Raw genomic sequence first — 19103 nt, forward strand, 5'->3', positions numbered from 1 at the left:
GAGATTGTCGACGGCACTACTTCTACCGAGCTCGGGAGGTTCTGTACTTCTCTAAGTCGTCTAGGGCAGCCTGAAGTATGTCATCCTTGTCGGGAACATCTTCGTGTGTCAGGAGCGGTTCTGCAGTCTTTGACGGCGGCGAAAGTGCAGGTACTGGTCGTGAGGGTTCTTTGAGAGAGCCATGAGATTTGGGTAAACTTGTCGTACTCAGGAACGGTCGAAAGTCCGATGGTGAAGTAATCCGCAACGGTACCGAAGGTTGGCGAATCGCGCCATCAATGTACGATGGGGCAACGTTCTCGTCATTCCTGGGTAGAGGAGCTGATGCAACGGACAGCAGTGACGCAGGAGAGCTCTGTCGAGGCCGATAAGTGGCAGTGTTGGATAGCGAAGCGGTTGAGCTAGCTGGTCGTCCCCGTAGCGGCTGATCGAGAGCGTGATATGGATAAGATTCTCTCACTGATCTCTCTGGAAAGCTAATTGCAGTAAGAGGCGGGAGCAGTTGTACAGCGGACATGATTAGAACGAATCTGTAAGAAAGTTGTCCTGTTGTTTGGAGAAAGAATATCGACAACCTAGAAGCCAAGACGAACACCAACTGCTAGACAAGCTAGCTGAAGCACCAAACAGTCCAATAGCAGCACTTTGAGTCCAAGACAAACGACATATTGATGGAAGTATGGTGGGCTGTACTGCCAGCCACCTCAGGAGCTTTGTTGCTGTGACGGTCGAGTTCACAATCCGTCTGGTTGCGGAAGGAGCGAAGGGTGGCGGGGCTACCTGTATTATACCCATGACGGGAAGGAAGTAGCGGCTGAATTAGTCGCTGCTTCCTGGCTAATGGCAGGCGCACGATGTGTCCAGCAAACATCCTCGCCATTGCAAGGCAGGAGCGGTGCTAGGAAGACTGCTTCGAAATGGCAGGCGCAAGATACCACATCTCGGGCTAGAAGTCGTCCAAAGAGACAAACTCTTGGCGTTTCGAAATGACCTAGGTATACAATGGATCTCCCTGTGAGTACCTATGCTGCTAGTGTAGACGGCTGAGCACAGCAGGGAGCTCCGCTGAGCTTCAAATACTTCCAGCATTCAAGTGCGAAGGTCTCCTCGAATCTTGCGGCGACGGCGTTGGTAATGCAAGCTACGCCATGCTTCAAGTGTCAGAATTTGGCTCCTCTCCTCTCCTCCAAGGTATGGTCGCGAGGCGTTACAGTGAAGTTGCTCCTGGATTGCCCCGCAAAATGCAGTGCAATGCAATATTCAGTAAGTCACAACGAACTTGGCTGCACCAACTCACAGCCTCGTGCCGTTGTTGTCGTCTTGTCCGTCGATTTCCCACAGGGTTCGTCACTCTTCCCAAAATCTCGAAGTATGTTCGATAGCAGATTGAAGACGTCCAATCTCGACAGCCACAATGGTCTATCCTCGCCGCCCCTTAGCAGGGACAAAGCTCCAACACCATGCCGACGACATCCTCGCCGAGTCCGGGTCTCCGAAACGGAGAAAGCGTCGTAAGCTGGCAGTCAACCATCCGAAACCAAGCAATACTGCAGAGACCTTGCTCATCACCCGGCCCGGGACAGAGTCGCGCTGTCAGGCTGGCACAAATGACCTCGGGTCTTCGCCAGGTACCGTCATTGCAGCGCCGGTGACGCCTATCACAACACACCACAAGGGCAGCCCTGAGACACCAGAGATCTTCACTTTCAAGAACAAGAAGGCATACCAGCGCGCGAGAACACTATTCTCGATGGGCTACTCCTCGTCATCTTCCGCCGACAGTCGCGAAGACCAAGACATTCCCTCGACCTTAAGATGGAATGAGCTTATGTCTTTGCTGGCTTCCGAACCTATCTCATGCTCAATTCTCCCAATGAAGGGGACTGCACAGAAAATCGTCCGGCCCGCGAGGAATGGCGTTATATATGGCAGTGTCACTCTGCACAAACCACACGGCGGCAATCCAAAAGTCGAGCGAGAGATGTTAGAGAACATGGCCGGTCAGCTGATGCAAGGCTTTCGCTGGCGCAAGGATCATTTCGTCATGACTCCAACCCCGACCAAAGTCCAGGAGGAACCGAATCCAGGCCGAGAATGAGGCGTGGAGGAGCAAAGATCTCGTCAACGACCGAGTCGAGCCCCAGATGAGGATCAGGTGTGCGTGACGCCAAGCAGAATGGTGTCGAAGAAGCCATTGAAAGACATCAGACCTAGGAAAGTATCTCAGATCATGAAGCAGTAATTCGATCTCGTGCTGAATGCGCCATTTCTCGTATCTGTGTCCATCTTTTGGAGCACATTGCAAGCCGGCCCATCGCTTGCGCTTGCCTATAGTTGTGGTAGTGTGCATGGTCCTGGTCCGCACGGTCGAAAGCTAGGTCCTGGGTGCGAAGATGGTCCTCTCTGTCTCCAAGCAATTCAAGTATAGTCTGCGAAGACATGCCATTCAGCGTTGAGAGCGCCGCGTCGCAATCCTCCACCACCTTCAGAGCCCACTTTGCACACAGACTGAGATGCGCCTCAGTCATCCTGTCGCTGGAAGAGCGTACCTGCCCCTGCCGGCCTTCATTCTCCCGATCGGGATCGTATTTTCCCGCCAACATCGCATGCCACTTCCGCAAATCCAATAAGAACATCCAAGCCACAACCTGGGAGCGATAGCAGACTCCACTTGCATTCAGCCAGTACTGGCCCAGATAACCATTGTCCTTGAGCACTTTCTTCTGATCCTCGGTCACTCTCTCCAAAACTATCGTGTCTACCCTGATGGCGTCCTCTGAATTGTTGTCAGGCAGAAAGCCATACTCAGCCCATAGTACATCGTTCTCATGTTGACCATAGTTGAAGAATATTTCCTCGCCTGGCTGATGGTCTCGTGTAGCAACAGCGTGGTAGCTACTCCGATCATGCTTCGTTTCGACGCCTGCTTCAGCAGAATGGTTGAAGAGATCCATGCCGGGACACAGTGCCATGGCCTCATTCGGATCTTTAGGACGTTTCTTGCCATATGGCGAGTAGGAGAAGCAGCGGGTGTTGACGCACAGCCATGCGTGCATATAGATGTAGTATGTGGTCGAGTATGGTATGCTGAGCTCCCTATAAGTCTCGGCATCTAGAATTGGCTCCAAAGATGCAATATGTGCTGCGATCTTTGCTCTCAAAGATGAAATCAAGGTAGTCGACCCGTTGTTCCTCAAATTCTTGCCTGCGCCGGAGGACATATACGAGCCCGTCAGAGGAGGTGGGAGCAAGGTGGCCTGTGACGTCTTTCGAATTGTAGAACCATCTGTCTCTGGCCACAGTAACGGCATGCCCTGCGCAAACTCTGAGTATCTGGGCCAAGTCGCAATCCAAGGCTCTAATGAAGCCAGTGCATTCTCTGGACCGAATGCGAAGAAAGCAGCCAGAAGAGCATGTGTAGGAATCTTGCTGCGAAGTTTCATAGCTGCGAAACTCTGCGGTATGTTGTCAAGAGTGAACAGAGATGTAAGTGGCACGTTCGCAAGCCGCTCGCCTCTCGCAATATGCGCTTTTGCATACATCCCGAGGCCCCGACCAGGCACTCTACGAGGAATGACATGCTTGTGGAAGTGCACATTATGCTCGTGGCAGTATTCGAACAAAGCACTGGTCTTCGCATCATCCTCTTTGTGGGAAGACATCACCACTCCGCCGACTATTGGAAGTGTGAAATTTGTCGCAAAATGACACGGCCCAGAGCAATTTAGAGCTGATCTTTCGGGGGACGCGACCTTCCAGCTTTTCCCAGCCCGGCTTGCGCCGTGGCTTCCTGCGTACCGTCCAGAATCCAAATTACTCCTGCGAAAGGCATCGTGCTGACGGGTACTGACGCTACAGTCCGCGCATGGTGAAGAAAAGTAACGGTTCGGATAACGAACGTGAAATTGAAAGATGTGGTTTGGCACGGGCCAATCGTTGGATTGCTAGTGGAGTCTCTTGAATCACGACTTAAAGTCCCTGTACCTGTGTAGTGCTGTTGACGATGATCTGATCTCTCATCCTCCTCGCGTCACTCCAGAGACGCGCACAGTCGGAAGAACAGAGCAGCCATGCGAGTCGCTTCACTCGTTCGAGGTTGCTCGCGAAGCAAGGGGTAAGGTTCGACGAGTGGCATTCTGTCACGGTGCCACCGGGTTGATCCCACCAAACCCGTGACAAGGCCTTAACATGATGTCGGATCCTCCGTGCGGAGACAGCATGAGCGAAGTTCGAACCGGAAGACTTGCACTCCTGATCCTAGAGGTATGCATGGAGATACTGGTTTCCTAAGCAATGATTGTGTTTCAGGAATCGGACCTTGCCTTCCCACTGAGTCCTCAACTGCCTGACGCCTCGAACAGGTCAAGGTGGACGTGGCGAACATTGGCCAATAGCTACCCGACATAAAGGCTCACCCAGAACTGGAAAATGTTTTCCTCCGTTAATGAGCCATACAGTGTCTTGACTGGGAGTATACGTTCTGTCGCCCCACTGTACTGATCTGGGATCACCAGCCCGATCAAGGACTCGTGCGAACCTCTTCTCCCTGTGAGCGAAGTAAGTGCGCTCTACGCGGCCAAATACTACGACTCCGCGCAGATAGGCGCTTTACGGCATCGCTCCTTCCATGCCACTGTTGCGCAGCTTCCTCACTAGCGCCTTGAGCTGACTCACATCGCGGACACTGCGACCGTCAGAGAGGGCAGTCTCGCTAGGCTCTTTCACAAGATATCGCCCTGGCCACTGCATGACCGATCAACTCTAGACCATTTAGTGAGTGCTATTTGATTTCCTACGATTGTTGGCCCCGGTCTGGACTTAGATCTGGAACCACTTACCCCAGCTTCAGACTCAAGCCACCCCCGCATATAAGCACTCGGTGTGGGTCACCGCTAATCACACTTGCCCTCGCTTCCATACTATTGGGTCTGCCTCGATGCATGGCGGCTTAGCCGGGCCTACTGACTTGTGGATTGCCTTGTCAAGGTCTTCCTCTGAATGTGAACCTCAAACTTTGTATCTCAGACCACGTTGCTGGCCCGAGGGTAGCAGAGAATGTCCCTCGGTTCGAATTGAGCGTTCCTACAAAGGTCTCCCTAGCGTCCTCCTTGATCAGCCTTCCTTCCACCCAAGATCAGAGCTGAACGGCTAGACCACCATCACCATGGCTACAGGTACCACCACATACGAAGATGTCAAGAATCATTCCGCACTGGAGCATGTCGATACTAGAGACGATGGCTCCACGCACGATGAGAAGGTCCAGCTAGAACAAAAGAAGACGCTTTCCGAGATCGACGTTGAGAACAAGGCTGCGTACAAAGGAGACGACAGTGATGGCTCAGTCGATTGGTCGTGGCGAAATATCGTCGCTAGCATATTTCTATGCATGTTGTATACTGTAAGACCCTTTTCCTTCCAGAGTCCGCCTCATTGACAGCGGCAGGGTTCGCAAATCATCCTTTACTTCGTTGGTGGATCCCTTCAGTTCATCGTCCCGGACCTCCACGCGGAAGCAACTGCAGTCTGGCTACCAGTGGCCAACACGCTTGCAATCGCCGCCGTCGCTCCCTACACTGGCTACCTACAGGATCTCTTCGGCAAGCGCTACATCGCCCTCTTTGGCGCCTTATTGATATGCGTCGGCATCATTCTGGTCGGTGTATGCAAAGACTTCGGCACCGCTGTTGCGGGTATGGCTCTAGCTGGCGCAGGCGCAGGTATTGGCGAGCTCACCGGCTTGGCTGGTATCTCTGAGATCGTCCCCGTCAAGCATCGTGGCTACAGCATCGCCGCGCTGACCGCATTTGTCTTCGTCTTCACGCCGTGAGTGACTGACCCTACCTTCACTAAATTTGTTGATGGACAAGCACTGACGCCTACCAGATACATCTTCTACTGCCAATTGCTCGGGTCTCCGGAATTTGGTGTTGCGAATTGGCGATGGATTGCATGGATCTCGCTGATCTATAACGGCATCACCGGCATCGGGCTACTCGTCTTCTACCATCCTCACAACCACACGCGCGCGGCCGGATTCTCATACGGTACAATTCTAAAGAAAATCGACTACGTGGGCGGGCTTCTGTCAATCATCGGCCTCACGCTGTTCCTTGTGGCTCTACAAGCTGGCGGCTACACCCATCCTTGGACATCTGCCTACGTATTGTGCTGCCTGCTGATCGGCCTCGCCTTGCTGGCCGGCTGGGTCGTGTGGGAAGCTAAGTTTGCCGCTTACCCCATGGTCCCAGGTGCGCTCTTCAAAGGCCAAAGAATCGTTGCTTTGGCGTATGCGACCGCGTTTGTCGGCGGAATGTTCTTCTGTGAGTCACGTCTCCATAGCCAGCCCTCCACCCGGGAATGAGTTCTACATTGAGCTCGGTCAGAGCAAGTCTCAGGCGGACAAACAAGCGCTCTTGCTGAGCTTCCGACCCGTTTTCCTCCACATGGTCGTTGCCAGAGACAAGGCTAACGTGATTCGCAGACTCGGCTCTCAACTTTTTGCCGACTACCTGGGCCGACGTCTACCCGAATGACCCAATCCAGATTGGCTTGAAGGGCTTGCCACCAGCCATTTCCACAACAATTGGTGCGATCTTCTTCAATGCTATGTTGAGCACATTCCCAAAGAATAGCAGAGAAGTGCTGCTTACCGGTGCTGTCATAATGACTGGTACGTATCCCTATGAGCCTGAAACGGGCAGAAACCCAGTCTCCCAAGTCTCGTTGTGTTTGCGACATCTTAGTTCTGACGGTTGTAATAGCATTTGGTGGAGCTCTCGCCACAATGACCCCAGATAACCCAAAGACCACGGTGGCCATCGCTACCATGGCTTGCTTTGGACTCGGCGGCATGATCGTGCCCACCGCGTCGGTGGCTCTGCTGGTGGCGCCTGACGCATTGATCACCACTGCGGCCGCTCTGTCGCTCTCTGTTCGAACCGTCGGTGGTGCTATCGGGTACAGCATCTACTTCAATGTCTTTGTCAACAAACTCACCAAATACATCCCAACATACGCTGCAGAATATGCCGTCAAAGCTGGACTTCCATTGGCCGATGCTGAGGTCTTTGTCGGCACTCTCCTGACCGAACCAACCAAGATCGCCTCAGTCCCAGGGTTCAGCGCACAGGTCCTCGCAGCAGCTCAGGTTGGCATCCGATGGGCCTATGCGGATGCTCTTCACTATGTTTGGTACACATCAATCCCATTCGGCATCGCAGCTATCGTCTGCTGCTTGTTTCTGGGAAGCACTGCGAAGTATCAAACTAATCGTGTTGCGGTCGCCCTATGATTGACCCCTGCAAGAGGGTCTAAGGCGAGAAGGGCATGCTATGATATGCACCATACGCTTGTGCTTGTCCTGGAAACGAGTTGTGCAGGTCTTGGAATGACAAAGGGCCGGCGCATTGATAACGTGACGAGGACGCATCTTATATGTGGTATGAAATGTGTAGGGCTCGTTTATTCGTGGCTTATCTCTTGCCCCATATTACTCGCTCCAATGCACATCTCCGTGTCACGACTCCTGCCGTCAATTTCTGCCATGTAGATGTAGTCTTTGCGTCTGTCACACCAGCAATCACTCATTGGAACGGGCATGGCGCAAGTAGACCTAAAAGGCAAGACCATTGTGGTCACGGGAGGAGGAAGTGGCATTGGGTAGGCATTTCAACCGACGTACCACACCTTCGCCAAGCCCTTCCCCATCGCCACTCCTTATACTCCTTCGAGCAACAACGCACTGACACGAGCAGCCGCGCGACATGCCTCGCCCTCTCGCAAGCGGGTGCCGCCGTAGTCGTGACAGACATCAACTTCGACCGCGCGGAGGAGGTCTACAAGGAAATCCAAGCCGCCGACGGCCCGGCCTCGACAGAAGCAGAAGCGGGTCAGCTCGACGTTCGAGATCCAGCACGCTGCAAGGAACTGCTCGATGATCTGGCGTCCAGACGCACGATCTCTGGTCTCTTCAACTGCGCCGGTGTGAACCCGACCAATATGCCGCTGGTGGACACGACGGATGACTATTTGTAAGGCTGAACCGAGCAGCAAGCCGGTAGGACCTCGCCACTGTGACCGAGCTGATAGCCGTCTGCAGTGACCTCCTTGTCGGCGTCAACGTGAAAGGGACCTACAACATGACGCGCGCCATCATTCCCCACCTCAAGCCGCACACAGGCTGCTCGATCGTCAACGTTTCTTCCACTGCTGGGTTGAAGGCTGGAGCCGGCCTCGCTATCTACGTATGTCATGCTCTCCCTATTCCTAACCGCAATGAGCACCGGACTGCCCCTCCCTATGTCGCCACGCGACCATAGCTAATCACATCTTTCCTCCACCTCCCGCAGAATCTCACGAAATTCGGCATAATCGGCTTCTCCAAATCCATGGCCCTCGAGCTCGGCCCCAGCGGCATCCGCTGCAATGCTGTAGCGCCTGGACCTATCATCACACCTACCAACGCCAATGTCGTCGCTGGTCCAGAGTCTGTTCGCGCGCAGGCGGACAGGATTGCTCTAAAGCGGCTGGGAGAGCCGGAGGAGGTCGCGAATGTTGTTACGTTCTTGTTTGGGAAGGGGGCGAGTTATATGAATGGGAGTGTGGTTGAGATTACCGGGGGCCTGTGACAGACACAATGGCGGTGACCGTTGCGGCAGGTCGAGGCTTATAGGCACGCATGTCTTGGCTGATGACCTAGCTGAATGTCACGGGCTTCGGATGCCCTGTTGTTGCGACACACAAATCTGGGAGCCATGAAGGGAGCTTTGTTTGCCAGCGAGGCCGCGAAAGGGATATAGAAGTACGAGAACGATGAGAGTGGAAGCCAGAATGAGCTATCAGAAAAATCCATTGATGGTAGTTAACGAGTACAGGTCCCGAAGACTGGTTGAGAAAGTCGTAACTATCGTGATATACATATCGGTCATTTCGTACCCGGCAACGCGCCAGTCTCGGATGCACTCCTGCACCATAGGTCGTAGGCCATTCACGCAATCTCGGTCCTTGTCTCCAAGACGTGGTCGGATTGTGAGCCGAGCCCACTTTGCACAGCTGTCGCCTCATAGCGTCTGGTCCAGGTTCTTGGGAATCCAACATCAATCATATCGAGCCAAAGGAGTCATCCTCTTTCTGAAACTTTCTATGCAAGAAAGTCCACAGATCATCCCGTCGCTCTGATATAGCTATCGGTCTATAGCCATAATAGCCGAGTCTTACACGCATCGGGATCTCTCCAAAGTAGATGAAGTCCAGCATAGGACCGTATTTATACCAGAAAGTGTTCACGTAGCGGTAGGCATGCTGCAGCACTCGCCGACGGTGAGACATCTCGAAGAAGAACTTGGTCCTCGCTTCCGGGTCGCCGTCGTCATCGCGGTGCCGTTCTTGCAAGCGCCATTCTGTATGGTCGGTAGGATAGGCGTCCCAGCCCTCGTAGTAGCGTTCGTACTCTTCTGAATCACCCGAATTTTCCGGATCATATGTGTCTCGGCTGAGAGCGAGTATCTTCAAGTTAGGAAGCTGCTGCACGCAATCTCTGATGTCGCGATGCTTGACCACCCATGTCCGGCGCCAGCCCAGCTGGTGACCCAATTGCAGGTGCAGTTGAACCAATGTCTTGAGCTGGGATATGTACGAGAGCGCTGTTTTCGAAAGTATCGTACAATGCTCGTCATAGATCAGCTCCAGTGACGTGAGGCGAGTGAAGTCTGAGGCCAGTAGTGGCAGGACCAGGTCGTTCAGGAAGTCCCCCGGGCAGTTATCTAGACTGAGGAGCTCGAGCTGAGGGTTTTGCTCCAGAAACTTGATGGGTAGTGCTGGAGTGTGCACAAACTGCCGCCACACAAAACCCTTGAGGGCCGGAAGATTCCCTAGGTGGCTTATATGGTTGACAACGAAGTCGTTTGCCGCGCTGAAAGATAGATGCGTTAGCTTTGACGTGTTCAGCGGATTGATGAGTGCGTTGATATCTTCCTCTGACTTCACGTGGACGTATTGGAGTGACAGAGATCGGAGCTCTGCCATATGCAGGAGTTGGCCGGCTTTTGCGTCCCTGATCCCCGGTTGAAGCCGCCACTCCATACAAGCGTCTTCAGACGAGAAGCACAGCGATTAAGTAGCTCGATCGTAAAGTCATAGCAAGTCGTCCTCTCTGCCTCGTCAGATTTGCCAATCGTGTCGATGTCCCGTGATAGCTCGACTTCTAGAGTCTCGATCGAAGCCCCGGCAGCTTGAGAAAGCGCTCGCACTTCATTGAGTGTCTTGCAATTCACAGAGACTCTGAATAGCTTCAGGTGTCGGACAGGGGATCTCAAGATAGCTTTCCAAGCACTACCAGAGAGTCTGGTGTGATCTGACCATTCCAATAGCTCCAAGTTCGGAAGCGCGTATCTGATTATGTTGCAAACAAGTGGAAGATAGTCACGGAAGAAGCTGTCAAGGGCCGCTTGGAAAGGCACTGGCATCTCCTCATCAGACTGTCCCGATCTGCTTTCCGAATCCAGATCGTGTCGAAAATTGAACACTGCAGCGTGAGTGTTGATTCGAAGCCGACGGATGCACGGTCCCAAGAAGAGTTGGTCGGTTCGAGGTTGTGCAATCGCGAAGATCTCTCGATGTAGGTGGTAAACCAAGTCCAGGTTGACATAGTCGAAAACTCGGGTCTCGAATTGAATCGTGCGAGCAAAGACTCGGCAGTCACGACTGACAACGGCGAGAATGTTGAGAGATTCTGCTGGCAAGAACTTGATGACTTTGGTAAGGATTTCCGTGGGGAGCACGTTGAACAAGAGAGAGTCGCTGGCGAATGCTCGGCCTAGGTTTGCTTTATTGAAAGGTATCGATGGTCGCGGCCTCGTCTGCAGCTCGAACTTGTCTCTGCCCGGATCGAACATGCCTACACTCAAACTCATAATGTCGCCAAGATTGTAGTCGAAGGTGATTGTTTCTGGAGTAAAGCGTTCTGGCGGCGGCGGATTGTGATGTGAAATGACAGTGCTGCTATCTGACCCGATGGCGAGGTTTTGAAAGTCAATGAGCTCAGCTTCATCTTCGCCGCTCGACGCTGCCGATGCCATCTTGAAGACCATCGCTGGCAGCGAGGTGTTTGGACTGAGGCAAGCAAGCAAACAAACACAGGACGTCGATGTTATGAAAGCAGCTAAAGCACCTAAGGTTCTGAGGTAGTACTAGAGGGGCAATTTCAATATTTAGAGCCCACCAAGGCTGCAGTGGTTGGTTGGGTGGTCAGGGCAGAAGTTATTGACCTCAGCTGAGGCACGGTGCTGCCTGCCATCACGTGAAGTAAGTGCAAAGACCAAGGCAACTGCAAGCAGAATAGCGATATCACCAATGCAGGTGAGCTTGAGCGTCGCGATTACAGATCTAGGCCGGTTTCAATGCATCAGGAATGGAAGAATCCCTTGACTGAGCCAAGTTCAGCACAGCATCAACGATTGAGCCATCCCGAAAGGCCACTATTTAGTACCTGTAACGCCATGCTCGATACCAACGACTGCAGGTGCACGTATATTTCATCCGCTCAATATCGACAAACGTGGAGACCTTCCTCTGACTCACCCTTTCGAACTCTCACTTTGTATCATCCACAAACACAGGCATATTCCAATCCCAATCCCCCGGCCTGACAGTCGCGCTCATCGTGACTTCCTCCTCACTCTCGTACCCCTCCGCCTTACTGCCCGGCAACTCCGCCACATACCCTTTCCGCCCGTCGCGACTGCCAATCGCATTCCTGTCGGGCGAACCGCCACCTGTGAGCATCGGCGAAGGCTTGACCGGCTCCGCGATGGGGCTAACAACGCCGTTGTTTCTGTTGCCCGAGTTCCCATTCCGCCACAGCGCACCACCACTGCTTTGCCCTGCTGCATTGCTAGGCGCCATCATGCGTTCCGCAACAGTCATGTTCTGCTGACCCATATTTCCACCGCCAACCGGACCACCCACACCCCTCCCCCTATCACCCTGCTCAATCAGAACCTGCTTACTCCGCCTCCGCTCCTCCTCCTCACTCGTCAACCCGGGAATGCCAATCCGCCAGGGCTTCTCCTGCTCGCCCGCTGCTCGCGGGACCCCGTCAACAGGACTGTATTTCTTGTTCATGAACGTTCCCAATCCGCCAGCCGGAGAGTTGGCGTCTTCATCGGGCTCGGGCGGAGCAAGTTGTTGGCTGCGTCGGAACCGTTCTTCTGAGGCCGGAGAGCGGGAGCGCTTGTGCAGGTTTATGACGTGTGCGTCAATGTTGGATTTGGTGGAGGACGTATTGGCGGCCGCGGTGGCTGGTGCGCGAGTACTGGGGACAGGAATGGGGCTCGTGACGAGATTGTAGGCGGAGCCCGGAGCGCTCGACTGCTGGTGCGCGTTATTGGCGTTTGAGCCGTAGGAGATGTCGCGAGGTGCATAGGTTTGAGGAGGTGCAGTGGCGGGCTGGTTGTAAGGTCTACCGCTTTGGCCGTTACTTGTGTCAATTCGTAGGTCTGAGGGTCGGGATTCGTGCTGGTGCGGACCAGTATAGTTCTGGTAGGGCTGAGGGTACTGCTGAGTCGATGCATTGCCGTAGCTCTGTGGTTGTTGGTCTCGATTTTGATCTTGGTAGCCTGACACATGCTGGTATGGCCGTGGCTGGCCCTGGTACTGTCCCTGCGGGCCGTCACGATTGGGTTGGGTGGAATTGGGTGGAAGGGTCGTCGATCGCTGGGGCGTCGATGTTCGATCTGGCCTGTCGTTCTTCGAGGAGAATAAATTACCCATAGCTGAGAAGCGTTTCTTCTTCTTGTTAGTAGCGTCGACAGGTCGATCATTGGAGTACTGATCTGTGGTCTGGTACTGTTGTTGCGGTCGCTGCTGTTGCTGAGCGTAGGCACCACCAGAGTAGTCACGCGAAAGCCTATTTCGTGTACGACCTACTGGTGTGGGAGGCAACTGGCCGACTACATCTCGGGACTCGCCATGGCTGCTTGGCTGCGAAGAGTTGCTATCCTGTCGACTGTCGCGCGAGAAGAATCCGGGACGTCTCTCAGGCATTCCGTACTCGTCCAGGTCAGTGCTTTCCCGTCGTGCAGGCCCTTGCTTGGGTTTGGCGCGGAAGAAGGCACCAAAGCTGCGCTTAGCTGGTCGTGGCTGCTCGTGGACTGGAGGAGGAGGCTCATAATTCGGGGCTCCTCGCTCTTTACAGGGGCAAAGTGTTTGTCGCCATAATCTTCGTAGGAGGAAGTCTTGGTCACCGGAGATGTGAGCGGATTCTGGCCACGTTGCTGAGGCGCCGTGGGCGAGGGCGTCGATGTCTTTGGCTTCGGCGAACGGTACTCCTGGCCATATGGACCAGGTATCCTGTAGCCCTCCTCTGCATTGGGACGAAGCTGTTCAGAATATTTGGCTGCTTCATCCTGCAGGTTCTGGGGTCCAGCGATCGGCGCTCCACTCGTTTCCGTCTGGCCACGGCCTCTGGACTGATCATCCTGCCTGAAGGCAGGGTGTTGGCCTAGATTTGCTGCAACGAAGGGTCGCGAGTACGATTTAGACTGCCGGTTCGGTGCTGGCTCTCGACTCTCTGGGATTTCCTCCTGGCTGACTTGTGACATTGTCTTGCTCGCGGTCTGGCTTACCGGGCTCATAGGCTGCGACTGGCCTGGAGTAGCCTGTTGGTCTCGGACATATGCTTCCTGAGCTTGGCGAAGTGCTTCAGAGCCCTCGAAGGAGAAAGGCCTGTTAGTGACTGTTGGCTCTGGTCTTTGCCGCGTCCCAAGGTCAGCTACGGGCAGGATCTGAGCATCCGGACCGATACGTGGCAGGCGGTTTTGGTCGACAGGCGTCTCTTCATACTGAGGCACAGGATCGTGGCTGTCTGCGTTGGCACCTCTATCTCTGGCTGCCTCCTCATCCTTAGTGTCGATGGTTGTGGTAGGCGGCTTGTGTGTCTCTTCGTAGTCAGGCGCAGCTTCTACTTGGACAGAATCGTGTACAGCCGGGGAAACACTGCGATGAGCAGCATCTCCGTTGCTTACAGCCGGGCTGTGACTAGCGCTGGAAACGGCAGAAACGACCGAACTTTGTCTCTCGACACCCACGGCAAGTCTCTCCGTAGGACGCAGCTCCTCGCGAGTGTCCAGCAATTGTGACCTTGCTTGCTCGTCCGGAGTTAGATCCGAAACATTTCGTTGATGAACATGGGAGGGTTCTTGTACAGCCGTATCATCCTCTTTGAGCGCCTGCGAACCGTGATGTGGCTTTTCAGACTGGCTTGCAGACGAGTCCACCGAACCAATCAAGACCGCAGGCAGGTTAGCCACGGAATGATGTTGTTCCTGGGATGACGAAGATGAGAGTTTGTGTAGATCTCTTTCTGCTGGAGACGCGTTGACGGCCTCGGCGGCAAGCTGTCCTGTAGGAGTGTCTCTGTCGAGCTGACCAGCAATGGGGCCCTGAGATTTGGCACCACCCTGCTCATCGAACGCAAACCACTTGGACTCGTCCATTGGCGACAAGACCATATCCGATGCTGGTAGTTGCGGTGGAACTAGAGCTGTCGAACTTCTTGGATTTCGTGCCGGGTCATCGTCGATAGTCGGCATCGAGCCAGAAGATTTGCGATTATCCTGAGATCCCTAGATGCAAGAGTCAACGCTGCGTTCATTCATTATGCGTGTCGTGGCCGTGATGGAGTGTTCTGTGGACATAGGGCATTGAAAATTTATCTATCTGATCGTAAGATCTCCGCATGCGGCTTTGTCTGGAACAAATGTCTTGCCGCGGGTCGGCGGATGCCTGCGAGGGCAAGATAGTATTCCATGGCAGGAAGCCGCATGGATAGGAGAAAGAGAAAGAAACATTAGGCTACCTTTTCACTGGCACTCGCCGCCCTTAGTTTGTCCTTGCCTTTCGCGAAGAGACCCTTAGCAGCAACCCCTGCCTTTCCCCCAAAACGGCCAGCAGCCGCCATCAACTTCTTACCATCCTCCTGCATGACGCGGCCGCCACTGATGTTGCCAAGGGGTCGGTTAGATGGTAGACGTTGTGGACCTGATTGCCCGTTGCTCGCGCCAGATGGTTTGGAGATTCGTCCGTTCGATTGGAAGATGTCAGTGTACTCTGGACTCTGCAAGGATTGAATCCATTGATCAAGCTTGCCGTCATTCTGGCCATAGGCAAACCTGTTGTCCTCAAGTGCTTTAATGCGATCTTGCTGATTCCCCATCTTCATTATGTTCTGGAATGATTTGATCTGTGAAGGACTGGTTGGAGCAGGCGGGAACGAGCCTTTGTCAGAATTTCCCGATACGACAGCAGGGCCAGCTGCTTCGATGGATGGTGTTGTTTGATTGTCCTTAAAGAACGAGCTTGATCTGGACGACTTTGTACGAGCAGCACCACCAAGGGCGCCAGCAGCACCAATAGCACCAACGACACCGATGCCAGCAGCGGTAGCAGCAGTAACACCGGATGTTCTCGAATCTTGCGGATCCTTTACATCATCAACATGATCCTTAGTTGCTGCCTTCCCAAGCGGCACCGCCAAGGTGGAGGGCTCAATGGCTTCGACGATATCAGCATGTTTGTCATCGGCTTGCCCCATCTCCCAAGAGAAGCGCTGCTCGAGGAATGGTCGCTGTGGAGGACTGTCTAATGATGACACCGAGACTTGTGGCTGGTGGGCAGAAGCGGACATTTCGGGACGGGGAGCGTCGACTGACGGTGTCAGTTGCGCTGACTGGCCGCCATACATGTCTTCCGATTCTTGCAGGCCATGCCCTCTAGTACCGTCGGGAACATGTGATGATGAGCCAATGTTGACTCCGCTCGTCGCCGGCGCAGTGGCCTGGTCTTCGATGTTGGATGACCGAGGCGTCAAGCTTTTGACGATGTCTTCTTGTAATTTTTCATTGTGGCCGTGCCCCACGTCCTCGTCATTTGATGAGCTGGTGTCGGTGGAGGCATATGCACCGCCACCAGGCTCGAGGCTTTTGCTCATTCGGAGCGGTGCCGGGATATACTTCCGGTCATCACTCGTCGACGAGATGTTTCGGTGGCCATCAGCCGATGTCGTCGCCGCTCCGGACTTCTCTGTCGGCAGAGGGCTCACACTCCTTGGTTGTGGAGCAGCGAAATCGCGGGTTCGTACATCATGGGCTTCTGCCGGCTCCTTGCTCGAATCGCTCGATTGATCCCATTCATTCTCGCTTTCATCTTCCGATGTCTCGGGATGTCGCGTACTGAATGCGGGACCATTGAACGAGCCTGCGAGCGCAGTGCCTGCCGCTGCTGCTGCAGCCCAGGCGGTCTGTGCAGTGCCGCGAGAGAAATCCTTGGGCGCTTGGCTGTTGGCACGCTGTCGGTGCTATCGAATCTCTGTTCACCCAGACGGACTGGCAAGCTTGGCTTTGGTATTTCGTTCTGAGGAGTACCGAGCGCAGGCGTGGCGGTGTAAGATTGCCATGCCCCTGGTAGAACGGGGCGAAAACTCTCCAGTCGAGCCTGTGCTGGCCGGGTGAAATGCTCCTCTTCGGCTGTACTATTGACTGGTGTGGAACGACCCGAGTTGCTCTCATACTTGCCTGCCAGCCCTTTGACGGTGCCCTTTGGTGGACTTTCTGCGCGTGAGATTGGAGAGCCCGTAGGAGCAGGACTATTTCGTCCGTTCCCGAGGCGTTCATTAAATTGTTGCGAATGAGCTTGCCATCTGTTGAACTCCTCGGACACGCCAGATGCTTGACTGGCGCTGGGAGAGATGATCCCACCTAAGCCAGGAGGCACCGGTCGTCCACGATCAGTCGCTTCTGGCTCCTGTTCAGTAGTGTTGATTCGTGAGAGCACACCTTGTTGTGGTTGAACTTCTCCAGAGTGCCTGACATCGGCCCTGCGTGCAGGACTGCCACTGCTCGGGGGCGTTTGGTCTCGACGATACCCAGGTGTGACAACTGAAGCGAGCGGAGCCGTAGAATCCGCGCCCTTGATCGTGGACGCGGACAGCGGTCTGTCCGACGACACCGAGGATGGCTCCTCAGGAATTGTGGGCTCTGTAGTTGCCTGTCCCTGCGACGCCGAGTCATGCTTTCTTGTAACAATGGGACTTAGGTCTGAGGTACTGGCACTATTCGAACGAGGTATCGTCTCCCCCGTAGACGTGGGTGAAGTTGGGTCTGGCTTTTGGCTACTGTCAAAAGCTTGTTGGACCACGGATCTATAGCCAAAGGACGGCTTGTGATCTAAAGACACGTCTTGGTTGGCTGGAGCGACATCGGTCGCGGACCTCGTATCTGGCATAGCATCGGCAGCTGATACGTCTCGATCTAGCTGAGGATTGAATACAGACAAACGGCCCAAAGTTGGAAGACTCGGCTCGTATGAAAACGCCGAGGACGGCTCCTCGTTCTCTGTTGAAGCAGAGACCGGGTCTGGCCGGTCAGTGTACACAGACGAGGCGGTGGTGCCATTCCGATGGACCCCTTCGCTCTGGGTTTGGGCGTCAACTGCCTCGGGCGTCTTCAACATGTTGTCCATTCCATATTCACTCTTGCGCTCAGGGACTGGGTCGAGATTCGTTCTCAATCTTCGAGCGCTATCAGTGTCTCCATCATTGGCGGGCTGTTTGTTTTCCGATCCGCCAGTCCTGGCTGTCACTGCGCTGTCATGTGATCGTGTGGTGTCAAGTTCAAGGCTGGGACGTGAAGAATCCATGGACTGTCGTTCTCGCTGCCTTTCCTCTTCCATACGCTTGTAGATGTCAGACGGGCGGATGAAGGGCAATGGCTTGACTGGTTCTGTGGACTGTGGTACAGTGGCACTGTTGTCCTCCTCAGGTTCGAGAGGTGGAGGTGGACCCGTCCACGTAGGTAGAGGTGCACGCTCCTGGCTAAGACTGCTCTTCCTGGGCGGCGGCATTCGATTTGAATGATTCGAAGAGCGACTGTCTGGTCGTGCCGGACTACCTTGGCGCTGCGAATAGCCAACAGGGGGAGGTCCAGGAGGTCTATGGCCAGAATGAGACCGCGGCTGACCGTAAGGGCCAGGTGCAGAATAGGGCCCGTCGCTATAACCAGTCCGTTGTGACCCTCGAGAGCCTGGACGTGCATTTGGGTGTGGATATGGCCCTTGCCCGTGAGTGTTTATGTGCAATGGTGGTTGAGCATAGTATCGCTGTTGGGGTGGCGGCGGCTCGTGTTGCGGTTCTGGAAAGGGCGATCGTTGCGCAGTCGGGTAAGCAGAATCGAAGCCACCTCCTGAAGAGACGTGTCTTCGGTCGTCGCCACGATCAAAGGAGGGCCGGCCGATGGATCTTGGCGGAGAGGGATTCGTGAAGCTGCGACTTGGTGGCGGCATCTGATTTCCCCAGCCGGGCCGGGAGGGAGCTTGAGGAGGTATCGGAGGTGGATCGTTGTAGTCTCCATAGCCGTCGTCGCCCCACTCATCATCGTCGTCGTAGTTTGGGCGTGCTGCGTTTCGCCATTTCTGTGTTACATTGCGATTGACATTAGGCTTATAGTTGAAGCCTCCGCCAGAGGCCATTATGCTTATGGGCGTTGCGAAACGTTCAATAGTACAAGTTTTGGGAGAGCGCTATGCTCATTCAATCATGTCGCATGACGGCGTGTTAGAGCTCCTGAGTCGCTCGCTTCGCAAGGCGCACGGACTGCTCGATTGGTTTGCGGTGGAACACGCGGTCGGCGCTCGTCGGAGAAAGGAGTCGAGAACGATCGACAAGCACAAGGCGGCGACAGTAAAGACCAAAGACAAAGGATGAGGGATCAACGAGACCGCGGACGCGAAGTAAAGCGCAGTAGGAAGAGATAGGAACTTGAAGAGGGCTGGTAAGACGTCGAATCTTGAAATGGACACGAATCTAGCGGCAGCTCGGCTGGCTGGCTGGCACTCGTCATCTGCATCTGCACCTGTGGCGCAGCAAACAGATCGGCAATGGACAATCGCTACACAAATATATTCCACTTTCAAGCGTTGCTTCAGATGTTGCACTACTAAAAGGACTAGAGGCGGCGGTCAGCACATTGTCGAGAATATCCCCATCATGCAATTCCGTATCCCGGATAGTCGATAGTCGCCACGAAAAAGCATAGAAGGTTGTGCCTTTT

The 19103-nt window shown here is 54.3% G+C and overlaps 6 protein-coding genes across 6 annotated transcripts; 3 read left to right on the plus strand and 3 right to left on the minus strand.

The window, feature by feature from the left end:
- Positions 1-1414: 1414 nt before the first annotated feature.
- AB675_6236 (uncharacterized protein) lies at positions 1415-2098 on the plus strand (the record flags this gene model as incomplete). The annotated part of the gene is made up of 1 exon (XM_018146513.1): positions 1415-2098. One exon carries the CDS (start codon positions 1415-1417, stop codon positions 2096-2098), a length of 684 nt encoding a protein of 227 aa, XP_018004119.1.
- A 130-nt stretch (positions 2099-2228) lies between these two features.
- Positions 2229-3662, minus strand: AB675_6237 (Ribosomal lysine N-methyltransferase set11; the record flags this gene model as incomplete). The annotated part of the gene is made up of 1 exon (XM_018146514.1): positions 2229-3662. One exon carries the CDS (start codon positions 3660-3662, stop codon positions 2229-2231), a length of 1434 nt encoding a protein of 477 aa, XP_018003689.1.
- Positions 3663-5164: 1502 nt separating this feature from the next.
- Positions 5165-7294, plus strand: AB675_6238 (putative transporter; the record flags this gene model as incomplete). Its single annotated transcript, XM_018146515.1, has 5 exons — positions 5165-5401; positions 5447-5826; positions 5887-6323; positions 6485-6673; positions 6765-7294. 5 exons carry the CDS (start codon positions 5165-5167, stop codon positions 7292-7294), a joined length of 1773 nt encoding a protein of 590 aa, XP_018003735.1.
- A 306-nt stretch (positions 7295-7600) lies between these two features.
- AB675_6239 (3-oxoacyl-[acyl-carrier-protein] FabG) lies at positions 7601-8630 on the plus strand (the record flags this gene model as incomplete). Its single annotated transcript, XM_018146516.1, has 4 exons — positions 7601-7662; positions 7758-8033; positions 8102-8246; positions 8352-8630. The coding sequence occupies 4 exons, from the start codon at positions 7601-7603 to the stop codon at positions 8628-8630; spliced, it is 762 nt and encodes a 253-aa protein (XP_018003750.1).
- A 472-nt stretch (positions 8631-9102) lies between these two features.
- AB675_6240 (uncharacterized protein) lies at positions 9103-11078 on the minus strand (the record flags this gene model as incomplete). Its single annotated transcript, XM_018146518.1, has 2 exons — positions 9103-9913; positions 9988-11078. The coding sequence occupies 2 exons, from the start codon at positions 11076-11078 to the stop codon at positions 9103-9105; spliced, it is 1902 nt and encodes a 633-aa protein (XP_018003911.1).
- A 514-nt stretch (positions 11079-11592) lies between these two features.
- On the minus strand, positions 11593-18522 carry AB675_6241 (uncharacterized protein; the record flags this gene model as incomplete). The annotated part of the gene is made up of 4 exons (XM_018146519.1): positions 11593-12907; positions 12955-14624; positions 14858-16329; positions 16374-18522. 4 exons carry the CDS (start codon positions 18520-18522, stop codon positions 11593-11595), a joined length of 6606 nt encoding a protein of 2201 aa, XP_018003839.1.
- Positions 18523-19103: the final 581 nt, after the last annotated feature.

The sequence above is a fragment of the Cyphellophora attinorum genome (assembly GCF_001299255.1).
Source record: "Cyphellophora attinorum strain CBS 131958 chromosome Unknown Contig4, whole genome shotgun sequence".
Lineage (NCBI taxonomy): Eukaryota > Fungi > Ascomycota > Eurotiomycetes > Chaetothyriales > Cyphellophoraceae > Cyphellophora > Cyphellophora attinorum.